General features: G+C 39.2%; 1 protein-coding gene across 1 annotated transcript in view; it reads left to right on the top strand.

Annotated features, from left to right (window-relative positions):
* Window positions 1–17955, top strand: part of LOC119952993 (mucin-16-like) — an 83326-nt gene that overhangs the window by 47735 nt on the left and 17636 nt on the right. The window contains exons 68-87 of the mRNA XM_038776740.1: window positions 359–528; window positions 708–734; window positions 1701–1849; window positions 1940–2007; window positions 3840–4009; window positions 4181–4207; window positions 5176–5324; window positions 5416–5483; window positions 7314–7483; window positions 7663–7689; window positions 8658–8806; window positions 8898–8965; window positions 12804–12973; window positions 13151–13177; window positions 14032–14180; window positions 14272–14339; window positions 14571–14740; window positions 14919–14945; window positions 15798–15946; window positions 16038–16105. Of these exons, the coding sequence (XP_038632668.1) occupies window positions 359–528; window positions 708–734; window positions 1701–1849; window positions 1940–2007; window positions 3840–4009; window positions 4181–4207; window positions 5176–5324; window positions 5416–5483; window positions 7314–7483; window positions 7663–7689; window positions 8658–8806; window positions 8898–8965; window positions 12804–12973; window positions 13151–13177; window positions 14032–14180; window positions 14272–14339; window positions 14571–14740; window positions 14919–14945; window positions 15798–15946; window positions 16038–16105 (2070 nt within the window). The remainder of the gene's footprint in view (window positions 1–358; window positions 529–707; window positions 735–1700; window positions 1850–1939; window positions 2008–3839; window positions 4010–4180; window positions 4208–5175; window positions 5325–5415; window positions 5484–7313; window positions 7484–7662; window positions 7690–8657; window positions 8807–8897; window positions 8966–12803; window positions 12974–13150; window positions 13178–14031; window positions 14181–14271; window positions 14340–14570; window positions 14741–14918; window positions 14946–15797; window positions 15947–16037; window positions 16106–17955) is intronic.

Genomic DNA, 17955 nt, shown 5'->3' with positions numbered 1-17955 from the left:
TCACATAAATGAAATCTTTTATCCCTGCCACAATTTCCTCTGCCCTCTTTCTGAGGCTTTGATTTCTTTCCTAAAGTATGGTGCCCAAAATGGATCGCAACATTTCAACGTGATGAAGTTTTGGCCAACCTAATGTAACGCAAGCAGCAAGTCAACTTCATTCTGCCCCCTGCAGGACCAAATGCAAACTGACAGTGATTGGTTGGAAAAAGTTATTAAGCATCATTCTCACCAGGCATTGATTTTAGCTACAACACATTGCATTTTAGCCCCTATACTATAAATTGGTGCCCATAATAGCAGTGATCTGCCAGTTTCACCATGAAGTTCCCTAATTAAATAACTCTTTATTTTCCAGTCCAGCAAATGCTAGCAGCACCAACGTGTACTCAGTCTGCACATTTGGAAATGATTCTTCTCCTCAGGATGTTAATAAAGTTACTGTGTACCGTGAGTTCAGAGACAATACAAAGGACATTTCCACTTTGGGAACATATACACTGGATAACAACAGTCTCTACGTGAATGGTATTTATCATTTAAAGGAAATGTTCTGTTCTATTACTTTTCATTTTATCAACTTGGTTCTGTCTGTGTGATCAAATTGAGGAAAATTAAGGCAAACCTATCAATTTGTCTTATTCCACTTTTTAATGATGAATTTCCATCGGACTCATTTTATTTAAGACACTTCTTTCATTTTGCAGGATACCATGAACCAGCTCCTTCATCCCGTGAGTATGGTTTCTGTTTCTATAAGTGGGATTTACTGAGCAACTCGCTTTGTGTTTTGTAGTGGAGGCGTGATTGCTGCAGGTGGGACCTTCTGGTCCCACCGTTGTCAACGGGTTTTCTATTGAATGCACCCCTTGCCACTGGGAATCCCACGGCACGGCGGTGCCGGGCCGGATAATCCCGCTGGCATGAAGCGCCGGATAATTTCAGCCTATGTTTTCTTAAGATTTCCTTTAATGCAGTGGAAACAACTATATAGCTTTATTAAGCTCTATTTATATATTGCCAACTGTGCCTACTATTTGCATTATGTTAGAGATTCCATTTGTCCCCTTTAGAAATGGCACACTGGTTTTTTAGTGATTGACCATCAGGTACATTCACAAACTGGGAATGTCTATGACCTAATGGGTAATTTGTAATATGGATTTTGTATGTGTTATGTTATCTCCTCTCCTGCATGTGAGGCATGCATTGAGAGGTTGATAACATCGTGCGAGTGACCTGTAAGAAGCATCTAACAACATCTAAATTCAGATTTGCCACCTGCGTTTAGACATAAGCACAAGACTACAAGTCAGTAACAGACTCTGAAAAATTGGGACAACCTTCTAACTAGCAGGCAGTTACAGGATCACTGGTTAAGGTAGTTTATGTCTCAATTGAATAAATGATGTAATAATTATTCCTTGGGAAAAGAAGCCAATTCTTACCATTTCATTGCACATCAAAAACTAATATGAAATATTCTGCTGTGGTTACAATAGTCAGGGTTTATTTTGCCATCACTGTGGAATACAAATGATTCAATTGGAGATTATTTATTCTTCGGTAAATGTCCACCATAAAATATACTGCTGTGGTTTGAATTTTCATGGTTTATTTTGCGGTCATTCTGGAATACAGAAGGTGCAATTGGAGACTATTTATTCTCCATTTAATGTTCATTTAATTTTTCATAACAGCACCATTTGTGGCTACAACCCCAAACCTGCAAACAAAGCCCTTTGACTTTAATGTGACCTTCATTATCACTAACCTGGTCCCGACAGCAAACCTATTATCTTCCAGTTCTGCACTGTCCAGATCTGCATCAATTATCATCGCTTACCAGGTCAGTTGACAATTTAATTATTAACATAAATATTCTGTTTGCTAATTCTAGAATATTCTCTCTAATACTGTGGTTGTTCCTTTCCCTCAGCTGAATAAGACGTTTATGAATAGCAATATCAACAGAACATTCTCAGGCTGTAAAGTTCTTTCTTTCAGGTATGGAATGATAACATTAAACATAATCAGTATGTGCTTCAATATTATTTCAAGTTTAGCGTAAATGCTTAATGTTGAATAAATGGTGATAATCCCCACATAGAATCATGGAATCATAAAATTTACAGTGCAGGAACAGTCCATTTGAAACATCGAGTCTGCACCAGCCCTTAGCAAGAGCACCCTACTTAAGCCACGTCGTCACCTTATCCCTATAACCCAGTAACCCCACCTAACCTTTTTCATAGAATTTTTTACAGTGCAGAAGGAAGCCATTCGGACCATCGAGTCTGCACTGGTTCTTGGAAAGGGCACCCTACCCAAAGTCAACACCTCCACCCTATCCCCATAACCCAGTAACCCCACCCAACACTAAGGGCAATTTTGGACACTAAGGGAAATGTATCATGACCAATCCACCTAACCTGCACATCTTTGGACTGTGGGAGGAAACCGGAACACCCGGAGGAAACCCACGCACACACGGGGAGAATGTGCAGGCCCCACACAGACAGTGACACAAGGCGGGAATCGAACCTGGGACCCTGGAGCTTTGAAGCAACTGTGCTAACCACTGAGCTACCGTGCTGCCCACATGTTCTATATAATTTTGATCATTGATTCAAACACAGATCATTATAATTGCAATTGGAGATTATTTTAAGCTAGTTGTTGATGATTTAGTCAAAAAAAGGAAACACAATATCAGAGAAAATAAGCAAGAAATATAAAAACAGTTGGTTAAAAACCTCTACAAATACATAAAAAAGGAAAGGCTGCCAGTATGAGTGTTCGTTCTTTAGAGGATGAGACTGGGAAATTAATAATGGGAAACAAGAAAATGGCCAAGTATTTGGACAAGTACATTGTACCTGTCTTCACAGTAGAAGACAAAAAACATTCTCCAATCGTAGAAAAGCGGGGGTGGGGGGGTCAAAACGGAGAGAGGGAGGAACGTATAATCGCCCAGTAATAAAAGCCCTCAATTTGAGCTTTAATGTGTCCCAAATAAAGCTATTAATTAATAAACAGTATGACTGAAGCCAGAAATAGTGTACTGGTACTAGAATTTTACAGTAGTCATTGAAATATAGAATGATTCAGCACATAGAAGCTCATTCAGCTCAACTGACCTGTGGCAGCTCTTTAGAACAGTTATCTGATTAATCCCTTACTTTCTCTTTCCTACAGCCCTGTAAATTTGGCCAACTCAATATTTCCTTTTGAAAGTTATTATACGATATCATGCCACTGTTCATTCAGTGCATTCCAGAATATTAAAAAAAAATGCATTCTCATCTCACCATTGATTATTCGGCTAATTACATTAAATTTGTATTCCGACCCTTTTGCCACTGGAAACAGATTCTCCTTATTTACTTTGGCTAAACTCTTCATGATTTGGATCACCTCAATCACATTTTATTCAAATGCCTCTGCTCTGAGGAGAACAATGCAGTTTCTCTGGTCCACCGTCACATAAATCAAATCTTTTATCCCTGCCACAATTTCCTCTGCCCTCTTTCTGAGGCTTTGATTTCTTTCCTAAAGTATGGTGCCCAAAATGGATCGCAACATTTCAACGTGATGAAGTTTTGGCCAACCTATGTAACGCAGGCAGCAAGTCAACTTCATTCTGCCCCCTGCAGAACCAAATGCAAACTGACAGTGATTGGTTGGAAAAAGTTATTAAGCATCATTCTCACCAGGCATTGATTTTAGCTACAACACATTGCATTTTAGCCCCTATACTATAAATTGGTGCCCATAATAGCAGTGATCTGCCAGTTTCACCATGAAGTTCCCTAATTAAATAACTCTTTATTTTCCAGTCCAGCAAATGCTAGCAGCACCAACGTGTACTCAGTCTGCACATTTGGAAATGATTCTTCTCCTCAGGATGTTAATAAAGTTACTGTGTACCGTGAGTTCAGAGACAACACAAAGGACATTTCCACTTTGGGAACATATACACTGGATAACAACAGTCTCTACGTGAATGGTATTTATCATTTAAAGGAAATGTTCTGTTCTATTACTTTTCATTTTATCAACTTCTGTGTGATCAAATTGAGGAAAATTAAGGCAAACCTATCAATTTGTCTTATTCCACTATTTAATGATGAATTTCCATCGGACTCATTTTATTTAAGACACATCTTTCATTTTGCAGGATACCATGAACCAGCTCCTTCATCCCGTGAGTATGGTTTCTGTTTCTATAAGTGGGATTTACTGAGCAACTCGCTTTGTGTTTTGTAGTGGAGGCGTGATTGCTGCAGGTGGGACCTTCTGGTCCCACCGTTGTCAACGGATTTTCTATTGAATGCACCCCTTGCCACTGGGAATCCCACGGAACGGCGGTGCCGGGCCGGATAATCCCGCTGGCATGAAGCGCCGGATAATTTCAGCCTATGTTTTCTTAAGATTTCCTTTAATGCAGTGGGAAACAACTATGTAGCTTTATTAAGCTCTATTTATATATTGCCAACTGCGCCTACTATTTGCATTATGTTAGAGATTCCATTTGTCCCCTTTAGAAATGGCACACTGGTTTTTTAGTGATTGAACATCAGGTACATTCACAAACTGGGAATGTCTATGACCTAATGGGTAATTTGTAATGTGGATTTTGTATGTGTTATGTTATCTCCTCTCCTGCATGTGAGGCATGCATTGAGAGGTTGATAACATCGTGCGAGTGACCTGTAAGAAGCATCTAACAACATCTAAATTCAGATTTGCCGCCTGCATTTAGACATAAGCACAAGACTACAAGTCAGTAACAGACTCTGAAAAATTGGGACAACCTTCTAACTAGCAGGCAGTTACAGGATCACTGGTTAAGGTAGTTTATGTCTCAATTGAATAAATGATGGTAATAATTATTCCTTGGGAAAAGAAGCCAATTCTTACCATTTCATTGCACATCAAAAACTAATATGAAATATCCTGCTGTGGTTACAATAGTCAGGGTTTATTTTGCCATCACTGTGGAATAGAAATGATTCAATTGGAGATGATTTATTCTTCGGTAAATGTCCACCATAAAATATACTGCTGTGGTTTGAATTTTCATGGTTTATTTTGCGGTCATTCTGGAATACAGAAGGTGCAATTGGAGACTATTTATTCTCCATTTAATGTTCATTTAATTTTTCATAACAGCACCATTTGTGGCTACAACCCCAAACCTGCAAACAAAGCCCTTTGACTTTAATGTGACCTTCATTATCACTAACCTGGTCCCGACAGCAAACCTATTATCTTCCAGTTCTGCACTGTCCAGATCTGCATCAATTATCATCGCTTACCAGGTCAGTTGACAATTTAATTATTAACATAAATATTTCTGTTTGCTAATTCTAGAATATTCTCTCTAATACTGTGGTTGTTCCTTTCCCTCAGCTGAATAAGACGTTTATGAATAGCAATATCAACAGAACATTCTCAGGCTGTAAAGTTCTTTCTTTCAGGTATGGAATGATAATATTAAACATAATCAGTATGTGCTTCAATATTATTTCAAGTTTAGCGTAAATGCTTAATGTTGAATAAATGGTGATAATCCCCACATAGAATCATGGAATCATAAAATTTACAGTGCAGGAACAGTCCATTTGAAACATCGAGTCTGCACCAGCCCTTAGCAAGAGCACCGTACTTAAGCCACGTCGCCACCTTATCCCTATAACCCAGTAACCCCACCTAACCTTTTTCATAGAATTTTTTACAGTGCAGAAGGAGGCCATTCAGCCCATCGAGTCTGCACCGGTTCTTGGAAAGAGCACCCTACCCAAGGTCAACACCTCCACCCTATCCCCATAACCCAGTAACCCCACCCAACACTAAGGGCAATTTTGGACACTAAGGGAAATTTATCATGACCAATCCACCTAACCTGCACATCTTTGGACTGTGGGAGGAAACCGGAGCACCCGGAGGAAACCCACGCACACACGGGGAGAATGTGCAGGCCCCACACAGACAGTGACACAAGGTGGGAATCGAACCTGGGACCCTGGGGCTTTGAAGCAACTGTGCTAACCACTGAGCTACCGTGCTGCCCACATGTGTATATAATTTTGATCATTGATTCAAACACAGATCATTATAATTGCAATTGGAGATTATTCTAAGCTAGTTGTTGATGATTTAGTCAAAAAAAGGAAACACAATATCAGAGAAAATAAGCAAGAAATATAAAAACAGTTGGTTAAAAACCTCTACAAATACATAAAAAAGGAAAGGCTGCCAGTATGAGTATTCGTTCTTTAGAGGACGAGACTGGGAAATTAATAATGGGAAACAAGAAAATGGCCAAGTATTTGGACAAGTACATTGTACCTGTCTTCACAGTAGAAGAGACAAAAAACATTCCCCGATCGTAGAAAAACAGGGGGGTGGGCAAAAGGGAGAGAGGGAGGAACGTATAATGGCCCAGTGATAAAATCCCTCAATTTGAGCTTTAATGTGTCCCAACTAAAGCTATTAATTAATAAACAGTATGACTGAAGCCAGAAATAGTGTACTGGTACTAAAATTTTACAGTAGTCATTGAACTATAGATCGATTCAGCACATCGAAGATCATTCAGCTCAACTGACCTGTGGCAGCCCTTTAGAACAGTTATCTGATTAATCCCTTACTTTCTCTTTCCTACAGCCCTGTAAATTTGGCCAACTCAATATTTCCTTTTGAAAGTTATTATACGATATCATGCCACTGTTCTTTCAGTGCATTCCAGAATATTTTTTAAAAATGCATTCTCATCTCACCATTGATTAGTTGGCTAATTACATTAAATCTGTATTCCGACCCTTTTGCCACTGGAAACAGATTCTCCTTATTTACTTTGGCTAAACCCTTCATGATTTGGATCACCTCAATCACATTTTATTCAAATGCCTCTGCTCTGAGGAGAACAATGCAGTTTCTCTGGTCCACCGTCACATAAATGAAATCTTTTATCCCTGCCACAATTTTCTCTGCCCTCTTTCTGAGGCTTTGATTTCTTTCCTAAAGTATGGTGCCCAAAATGGATCGCAACATTTCAACGTGATGAAGTTTTGGCTAACCTAATGTAACGCAGGCAGCAAGTCAACTTCATTCTGCCCCCTGCAGAACCAAATGCAAACTGACAGTGATCGGTTGGAAAAAGTTATTAGCATCATTCTCACCAGGCATTGATTTTAGCTACAACACATTGCATTTTAGCCCCTATACTATAAAGTGGTGCCCATAATAGCAGTGATCTGCCAGTTTCACCATGAAGTTCCCTAATTAAATAACTCTTTATTTTCCAGTCCAGCAAATGCTAGCAGCACCAACGTGTACTCAGTCTGCACATTTGGAAATGATTCTTCTCCTCAGGATGTTAATAAAGTTACTGTGTACCGTGAGTTCAGAGACAACACAAAGGACATTTCCACTTTGGGAACATATACACTGGATAACAACAGTCTCTACGTGAATGGTATTTATCATTTAAAGGAAATGTTCTGTTCTATTACTTTTCATTTTATCAACTTGGTTCTGTCTGTGTGATCAAATTGAGGAAAATTAAGGCAAACCTATCAATTTGTCTTATTCCACTATTTAATGATGAATTTCCATCGGACTCATTTTATTTAAGACACATCTTTCATTTTGCAGGATACCATGAACCAGCTCCTTCATCCCGTGAGTATGGTTTCTGTTTCTATAAGTGGGATTTACTGAGCAACTCGCTTTGTGTTTTGTAGTGGAGGCGTGATTGCTGCAGGTGGGACCTTCTGGTCCCACCGTTGTCAACGGGTTTTCTATTGAATGCACCCCTTGCCACTGGGAATCCCACGGCACGGTGGTGCCGGGGCGGATAATCCCGCAGGCATGAAGCGCCGGATAATTTCAGCCTATGTTTTCTTAAGATTTCCTTTAATGCAGTGGGAAACAACTATATAGCTTTATTAAGCTCTATTTATATATTGCCAACTGCGCCTACTATTTGCATTATGTTAGAGATTCCATTTGTCCCCTTTAGAAATGACACACTGGTTTTTTAGTGATTGAACATCAGGTACATTCACAAACTGGGAATGTCTATGACCTAATGGGTAATTTGTAATGTGGATTTTGTATGTGTTATGTTATCTCCTCTCCTGCATGTGAGGCATGCATTGAGAGGTTGATAACATCGTGCGAGTGATCTGTAAGAAGCATCTAACAACATCTAAATTCAGATTTGACGCCTGCGTTCAGACATAAGCACAAGACTACAAGTCAGTAACAGACTCTGAAAAATTGGGACAACCTTCTAACTAGCAGGCAGTTACAGGATCACTGGTTAAGGTAGTTTATGTCTCAATTGAATAAATGATGGTAATAATTATTCCTTGGGAAAAGAAGCCAATTCTTACCATTTCATTGCACATCAAAAACTAATATGAAATATTCTGCTGTGGTTACAACAGTCAGGGTTTATTTTGCCATCACTGTGGAATACAAATGATTCAATTGGAGATTATTTATTCTTCGGTAAATGTCCACCATAAAACATACTGCTGTGGTTTGAATTTTCATGGTTTATTTTGCGGTCATTCTGGAATACAGAAGGTGCAATTGGAGACTATTTATTCTCCATTTAATGTTCATTTAATTTTTCATAACAGCACCATTTGTGGCTACAACCCCAAACCTGCAAACAAAGCCCTTTGACTTTAATGTGACCTTCATTATCACTAACCTGGTCCCGACAGCAAACCTATTATCTTCCAGTTCTGCACTGTCCAGATCTGCATCAATTATCATCGCTTACCAGGTCAGTTGACAATTTAATTATTAACATAAATATTTCTGTTTGCTAATTCTAGAATATTCTCTCTAATACTGTGGTTGTTCCTTTCCCTCAGCTGAATAAGACGTTTATGAATAGCAATATCAACAGAACATTCTCAGGCTGTAAAGTTCTTTCTTTCAGGTATGGAATGATAATATTAAACATAATCAGTATGTGCTTCAATATTATTTCAAGTTTAGCGTAAATGCTTAATGTTGAATAAATGGTGATAATCCCCACATAGAATCATGGAATTATAAAATTTACAGTGCAGGAACAGTCCATTTGAAACATCGAGTCTGCACCAGCCCTTAGCAAGAGCACCCTACTTAAGCCACGTCGCCACCTTATCCCTATAACCCAGTAACCCCACCTAACCTTTTTCATAGAATTTTTTACAGTGCAGAAGGAGGCCATTCGGCCCATCGAGTCTGCACCGGTTCTTGGAAAGAGCACCCTACCCAAGGTCAACACCTCCACCCTATCCCCATAACCCAGTAACCCCACCCAACACTAAGGGCAATTTTGGACACTAAGGGAAATTTATCATGACCAATCCACCTAACCTGCACATCTTTGGACTGTGGGAGGAAACCGGGGCACCCGGAGGAAACCCACACACACACGGGGAGAATGTGCAGGCCCCACACAGACAGTGACACAAGGCGGGAATCGAACCTGGGACCCTGGAGCTTTGAAGCAACTGTGCTAACCACTGAGCTACCGTGCTGCCCACATGTTCTATATAATTTTGATCATTGATTCAAACACAGATCATTATAATTGCAATTGGAGATTATTCTAAGCTAGTTGTTGATGATTTAGTCAAAAAAAGGAAACACAATATCAGAGAAAATAAGCAAGAAATATAAAAACAGTTGGTTAAAAACCTCTACAAATACATAAAAAAGAAAAGGCTGCCAGTATGAGTGTTCGTTCTTTAGAGGACGAGACTGGGAAATTAATAATGGGAAACAAGAAAATGGCCAAGTATTTGGACAAGTACATTGTACCTGTCTTCACAGTAGAAGAGACAAAAAACATTCCCCGATCGTAGAAAAACATGGGAGTGGGCAAAAGGGAGAGAGGGAGGAACGTATAATGGCCCAGTAATAAAATCCCTCAATTTGATCTTTAATGTGTTCCAACTAAAGCTATTAATTAATAAACAGTATGACTGAAGCCAGAAATAGTGTACTGGTACTAAAATTTTACAGTAGTCATTGAACTATAGAACGATTCAGCACATAGAAGATCATTGAGCTCAACTGACCTGTGGCAGCCCTTTAGAACAGTTATCTGATTAATCCCTTACTTTCTCTTTCCTACAGCCCTGTAAATTTGGCCAACTCAATATTTCCTTTTGAAAGTTATTATACGATCTCATGCCACTGTTCATTCAGTGCATTCCAGAATATAAAAAAAAAATGCATTCTCATCTCACCATGGATTAGTTGGCTAATTACATTAAATCTGTATTCCGACCCTTTTGCCACTGGAAACAGATTCTCCTTATTTACTTTGGCTAAACCCTTCATGATTTGGATCACCTCAATCACATTTTATTCAAATGCCTCTGCTCTGAGGAGAACAATGCAGTTTCTCTGGTCCACCGTCACATAAATGAAATCTTTTATCCCTGCCACAATTTCCTCTGCCCTCTTTCTGAGGCTTTGATTTCTTTCCTAAAGTATGGTGCCCAAAATGGATCGCAACATTTCAACGTGATGAAGTTTTGGCCAACCTATGTAACGCAGGCAGCAAGTCAACTTCATTCTGCCCCCTGCAGAACCAAATGCAAAATGACAGTGATTGGTTGGAAAAAGTTATTAAGCATCATTCTCACCAGGCATTGATTTTAGCTACAACACATTGCATTTTAGCCCCTATACTATAAATTGGTGCCCATAATAGCAGTGATCTGCCAGTTTCACCATGAAGTTCCCTAATTAAATAACTCTTTATTTTCCAGTCCAGCAAATGCTAGCAGCACCAACGTGTACTCAGTCTGCACATTTGGAAATTATATTAATTCTCATCAGTATGTGCTTCAATATTATTTCAGGTTTAGAGTAAGTGCTTAATGGTGAATAAATAGTGATAATTCCCACATGTCCTGTACAATTTTGATCACTGGTTCAAACACAGAGCATTATAATTGCAATTGGAGATTCTTCTAAATTAGTTGTTGATGATTTAGCAAAAAAAAAAGGAAATACAATATGAGAGAAAATAAGCAAGAAATATAAAAGCAGTTGGTAAAAGCCTCTACAAATACCGGAAAAGGAAAAGAGTGCAAACATGAGTGTTGGTCCTTTGGAGGATGAGATTGGGAAATTAATAATGGGAAACATGATAATGGCCAAGTATTTGCCAAGTAAGGGCAGCACAGTAGCATGTTGGTTAGCATAAATGCTTCACAGCTCCAGGGTCCCAGGTTCGATTCCCGGCTGGGTCACTGTCTGTGCGGAGTCTGCACGTCCTCCCCGTGTGTGCGTGGGTTTCCTCCGGGTGCTCCGGTTTCCTCCCACAGTCCAAAGATGTGCGGGTTAGGTGGATTGGCCATGCTAAATTGCCCGTAGTGTCCTAATAGTAAGGTTAAGGGGGGGAGTTGTTGGGTTGCGGGTATAGGATGGATACGTGGGTTTGAGTAGGGTGATCATTGCTCGGCACAACATCGAGGGCCGAAGGGCCTGTTCTGTGCTGTACTGTTCTATGTTCTATGTTCTATTTGGACAAGTACTTTGTATCTGTCTTCACAGTAGTAGAGACAAAAAGCATTCCCAGAATAGTATAAAAGCAGGGGGAAATAGGGAGAGAGGGAGGAACTTAAGCAATCTTGATCACTCGAGAAAATGTGCTGTGAAAACAAATGGGACTAAAGACTGATAAGCCCCCAGGGATATAATGGCCCAGTAATAAAATCCCTCAACTTGAGCTTTAATGCAGTGTTCTTCAAACTTTTTTTCCGGGGACCCATTTTTACCAACCGGCCAACCTTCGCGACCCAACCCGGCCGACCATCGCGACCCACGCCCGCCGACCTTCGCGACCCACCATTTCTCTTACCTTGTTTGCTGCTGACAAAATTGGAGCAAATGGTTTTGGGTCTCTTTGGCACTTGTACACGCTCCTCCAGTGAAACCTGTTGGATGAAAGTGAAGCCTTCCGGGGTCGGAAAGTATGGAGTCTCCATCGGTCCAAAATTCTGAATTTTTTTCCTGTAAAATTTTATCAAATAAACCCCTCCCCGAACTTGTAAAAAAAAAGAATAAAATATATGAAAAAAATGAACAAAACACCCCCGAAGTTGAAAAAATAATAAAATGAATTAAATAAATGAAAAAAATGAATAAAACAGCCCTGTAAATTTGTCCAACTCAATATTTCCTTTTGAAAATTATTATAGGATCTGATGCCATTGACCTTTCAATGCATTCCAGAATATTTAAAAAAAATATTCTCATATCACCACTGATTATTTGGCTAATTACATTAAATCTGTATTGCGACCCTTCTGCCACGAGAAACAGATTCTTATTTTGGCCAAACCTTTCGTGATTTGGAGCACCTCTATCACATTGCTCCTCAAATTCCTCTGCTCTGTGGAGAATAATGCAGTTTCTCTGGTCCCCCACGCTCCCGCCACATAACTGCAAACGTCTATCCCTGCAACCATTTCCTCTTTCCGAAAGTGTGGTTCCCAACATGGATCGCAACATTTCAACATGTGATGAAGTTATAGCCAACCCAATGTAACGCAGGCAGCAAGTCAACTTCATTCTGCCCCCTGCAGAGCCATTTGCAAACTGTCAGTGATGGAGTGGTAAAAGTTATGAAGCATCATTCTCAACCGGCATTGATTTTAGCTATAACACATTGAATCTCAGCCCCTATACTATAAATTGATGCCCATAACAGCAGTGATCGGCCAGTTTCACCATCAAGTTTCCTAATTAAATAACTCTTTATTTTCCAGTCCAGCAAATGCTAGCAGCACCAACGTGTACTCAGTCTGCACATTTGGAAATGATTCTTCTCCTGAGGATGTTAATAAAGTTACTGTGTACCGTGAGTTCAGGGACAATACAAAGGACATTTCCACTTTGGGAACATATACACTGGATAACAACAGTCTCTACGTGAATGGTATTTATCATTTGAAGGAAATGTTCTGTTCTATTACGTTTCATGTAATCCACTTGACTGTGTCTGTGTGATCAAATTGAGAAAATTAAGCCAAACCTATCAACTTGTCTTTTTCCACTATTTAAGCTGAATTTCCACCTGACTCATTTTATTTAAGACACAACTTTCATTTTTCAGGGTACCATGAACCAGCTCCTTCATCCCGTGAGTATGGAATCATGTTTCTATGAGTGGAATTTACCGAGCAACCCGCTTTGTGTTTTGTGGCGGAGGCGTCATTGCGGGAGGTGGGATCTCCTTGTCCCGCCATTGTCAATGGGTTTCCTGTTGAATGCATCTCTCGCCATTGGGAATCCTGTGGCAGGGCGGCGCTGGCAGTGTAACCCAAAAATCCCACCGGCATGAACAGCCGGATAATTTCAGCCTATGTTTTTTAAAGATTTCCTTTACTGAAGACGGAACAACAAGATGAATCTTCATTAAACTCTCTTTATGTATTGTCAAATGCACCTACTGCCTTCGAGATGCAATGTGTCCCCTTTAGAAATGGCAGAGTTATTTTTCTTGATTGACCTCAAATTGGGAAAGTCTATGACGTAACGCATAATTTTTAACGGGGATTTTGTATGTGCGGTGTTATCTCCTCTACTTCATGTGAAGCATGGATTAAGAGGTTGATAACATAGTGCGAGTAACCTGTAAGAAGCATCTAACAGCATCTGAATTTAGATCTGCCGCCTGAGTTTGGACATAAGCACAAGACTTCAAGTCAGTAACAGACACAACAAAATTGGGAGAACTTTCTAAACAGAGAAGCAGTCAGTTACAGGTTCACTGGTGAGGGTAGTTTGTGCCTCAATTGCATATTGGATAACAATAACTATTCCTCGGGAACAGAAGCTTATTATTAACGTTTCATCCAACCTCAAAAACCACTATGAAATATTTTGCTGTGGTTTCAATATTCATGGTTTATTTTGCGGTCACTAAAGAATACAAATGATGCAATTAGAGATTATTTATTCTCCGTTTAATGTTTATTGAATTTTTCATAACAGCACCATTTGTGGCCACAAGCCCAAACCTACAAACAATACCCTTTGATTTTAATGTGACCTTCATTATCACTAACCTGGTCCCGACAGCAAGTCTCCAATCTTCCAGTTCTGCACTGTTCAAATCTGCATCATTTATCATCGCTTACCAGGTCAGTTGACAATTTAATTGTTCACATAAATATTTCTGTTTGCTAATTCTAGAATATTCTCTCTAATACTGTGGCTGTTCCTTTCCCTCAGCTGAATAAGACGTTTATGAATAGCAATATCAACAAAACATTCACAGGCTGCAAAGTTATTTCTTTCAGGTATGGAAAACTTATATTAGTCAGAAGCAGTACATGCTTCAAGATTATTTCAAATGCAAAATGGCAGTGATGGGGTGGGAAGGGTTATTAAACAAACATTCTCACCAGGCATTGATTTTAACTACAGCAAGTTGAATTTTAGCCCCTATACTATAAATTGGTGCCCATAATAGCAATGATCTGCCAGTTTCACCATAAAGTTTCCTAATTAAATAACTCTTTATTTTCCAGTCCAGCAAATGCTAGCAGCATCAACGTGTACTCAGTCTGCACATTTGGAAATGATTCTTCTCCTCAGGATGTTAATAAAGTTACTGTGTACCGTGAGTTCAGGGACAACACAAAGGACATTTCCACTTTGGGAACATATACACTGGATAACAACAGTCTCTACGTGAATGGTATTTATCATTTGAAGGAAATGTTCTGTTCTATTACTTTTCATTTAATCAACTTGACTGTGTCTGTGTGATCAAATTGAGGCAAATTCAGCCAACCCTATCACCTGTCTTATTCCTCTATTTAATGATGAATTTCCACCTGACTCATTTTATTGAAGACACATCTTTCATTTTTCAGGGTACCATGAACCAACTCCTTCAGCCCGTGAGTATTGGTTCTGTTTCTGTGAGTGGGATTTACCGAGCAATCCAATGTGTGTTTTGTAGCAGAGGCGTCATCGTGGGAGATGGGATCTTCTGGTCCTGCCATTGTAAACGGGTTTCCTGTGGAATGCACCCATCGTGGCAGGGCTGTGCCATCAGCGGGGCCGGGTAATCCCGCCGGCATGAACAGCGCCAAAATCTCAGCCCATGTTTTCTTAAGATTTCCTTTCATTGGATTGGGAAACAACAAAATCAATCTTTATTAAACTCTATTTATATAATGTCAAATGTGCCTACTGCGGGAGAGATGCAATGTGTCCCCTTTAGAAATGGCACACCCTTATTTTTGTTGATTCTCAGGTAAATTCTCAAATTGGGAATGTATATGAAATAACGGTGAATTTTTAATGGATATTTGGTATGTGTTATATTATCTCCTCTCCTCCATTTGAGGCATGCATTCAGAGGTTGATAGCATAGTGCGAGTAACCTGTAAGAAGCAGCGAACAGCATCTGAATTTTGATCTGCCACCTGAGTTTAGACATAAGCACAAGACTGCAAGACAGTAACAGACTCAACAAAATTGGGAGAACCTTCTAAACAGAGGAGCAGTCAGTTACGGGATCTCTTGTTAGGGTAGTTAAGTGTCTCAATTGCACATATGATAGTAATAATTGTTCCTCAGGAAAAGAAGCTAATTTTTACCTTTTCATCACAAATCAAAAACCACTATGAAATATTCTGCTGTGGTTTCAATATTCATGGTTTAGTTTGCCGTCACTCTGGAATGTAAATGATGCAATTAGAGATTATTTATTCTCTGTTTAATGTTTATCTAATTTTTCATAACAGCACCATTTGTGGCTACAAGCCCAAACCTGCAAACAAGGCCCTTTGACTTTAATGTGACCTTCATTATCACTAACCTGGTCCCGACAGCAAGTCTCCTATCTTCCAGTTCTGCACTGTTCAATTCTGCATCAACTATTATAGCTTACCAGGTGAGTTGACAATTTAATTATTATTACAAATATTTTCTTTTGTTAATTCTAGAACATTCTCTCTAATACTGTGGTTGTTCCTTTCCTTCAGCTGAACAACTTGTTTAGGAACAGCAATATTAACAGAACATTCTCAGGCTGCAAAGTTCTTTCTTTTAGGTAAGGAACGTTGACATTAAACACAATCCGTATCTGTTTCAAGATTATTTTGAAATTTCTTATTTCTAAGTTTATTAAAATATTTATTGTTACAAAATGGTTAAAGCTTCCAGGTATTCTTCAGAATTTTGATTATTGCTCAAGTGCTCAGATCATTAATGTTCGATATTCATTAGTATTCCTACTGCCACAACTAGCTAGGATTTCTTGTCAATTTTTTGGGATCTGAGACCTATAATCAATTAATAGTTTAATGGGACAGGTTTTCCTGCAGTCTGAAGAAAATATTTTGATCCCATTGATATACTTACTGAAGATTAAAGTGGTTCGATAACTGTGACCGACATTTGTCCTAGATGTTTGAGAATATGTAATTTTTACGCTCCTTATCAGCTTGTGTAAGATGACAGAAAATATGTGATTTCATTCTTAACTTAGCTGGCAAAGCAGGAAGCCAAATGCCAATCTTCTGACTTCATGCTAGATTTTCTTTGCAGAATACAACATTGCTGGCCTCCGCTCAACCCAAAACGCAATGTCCCAGAATATCCCAGGCCATTCTATACTCTTTTAAGTATAGAAACAAAATAACGTTGACTATTTAACTAATTAAACCAAGTGACAGCCCCTTAAGCGGAAGTCTCACTTTATAAATGCTCAATGTACTTAATCAATCAATGCCCTCCACCTGTATATCCTTAACTTTAATAATACTATTAACAGTGGATTATTTATTAATAGACTCCCTTTTCAACATTGAGCAAGCTACTTCTTGTATGTGTTTAGTGAATGTGTGCATGATGTTATTCTAAGATTGTGTTTGAGCCACATCGGTGCCGCAGATTAAAGAGAGGTAACCTCAGCAACTAACTATGCTTAAATATAAATTGCATTTGATTATTGGAAATTTGCTTCTCCAGTAATAAAATCCCTCACCCAAAGATTACTGAAAGTTTAAACAGCATATAAATTAATGAATTTTCAAACTCTGAATCATGAGTGACTGTTAATGTTGCAATATATCTTGTGAAAACAAACAGATTGAGAGTGGGATAAGGCTTACACATAAACAGCCAATTAAGAAGAAGTCCCAGCTTCTGTCATTTTTGTAAACTCAGGAATTCTTTCTCATGCACTTTCTGGACGTTCAGTTACTGACGCATGGTTATGTGTCAATTATTCTTTCCTTGCAATCTTTTCTGTTCTTTAAAATATTTGGACTTTGCACAGATGCATGAATGACAAGACAGGATAGTGGAACCCTACGTCCTGGAAAAATATTGAAATTCCTGATAACTACTTTGTTACCTCTAAACTGACATGGATATCATTACATTCATAAGCCAGTCAATTTATGACTAGGATGTTGGAGTTCTAGCCACAATCTACTATTCTTTACTGAGTGTCCTGACGGTTCATGACGCAAAAGGACCAATATTTCCACAATTATCTTTCCTGCTAATGGTTTATCATCCTAGAGAATGTTTAGTTCCCTGTGGATTCTTTGACAGAACCTCCTCATGCAACAAATGTGAGTTCAGGTTGTTCTGTCACATGGGGTAATGTTATCATAGAATGCGAACAGTGCACTAGGAGGCCATTCAGCCCATCAGTCTGCACCGACCCTCATAGATCATCCTATCCCCCACCCTATCCTATTTAGCACACTGGGCTAAATCGCTGGCTTTGAAAGCAGACCAAGGCAGGCCAGCAGCACGGTTCGATTCCCGTAACAGCCTCCCCGAACAGGTGCCGGAATGTGGCGACTAGGGGCTTTTCACAGTAACTTCATTGAAGCCTACTCGTGACAATAAGCGATTTTCATTTTCATTTCATTTCATAACCCCACC

This window comes from Scyliorhinus canicula, chromosome 18 (genome assembly GCF_902713615.1).
Source record: "Scyliorhinus canicula chromosome 18, sScyCan1.1, whole genome shotgun sequence".
In the NCBI taxonomy this organism is placed as follows: Eukaryota; Metazoa; Chordata; class Chondrichthyes; order Carcharhiniformes; family Scyliorhinidae; genus Scyliorhinus; species Scyliorhinus canicula.
Note: the sequence above shows the minus strand (reverse complement) of the source record. Positions and strands in the feature narration are given on the sequence as shown.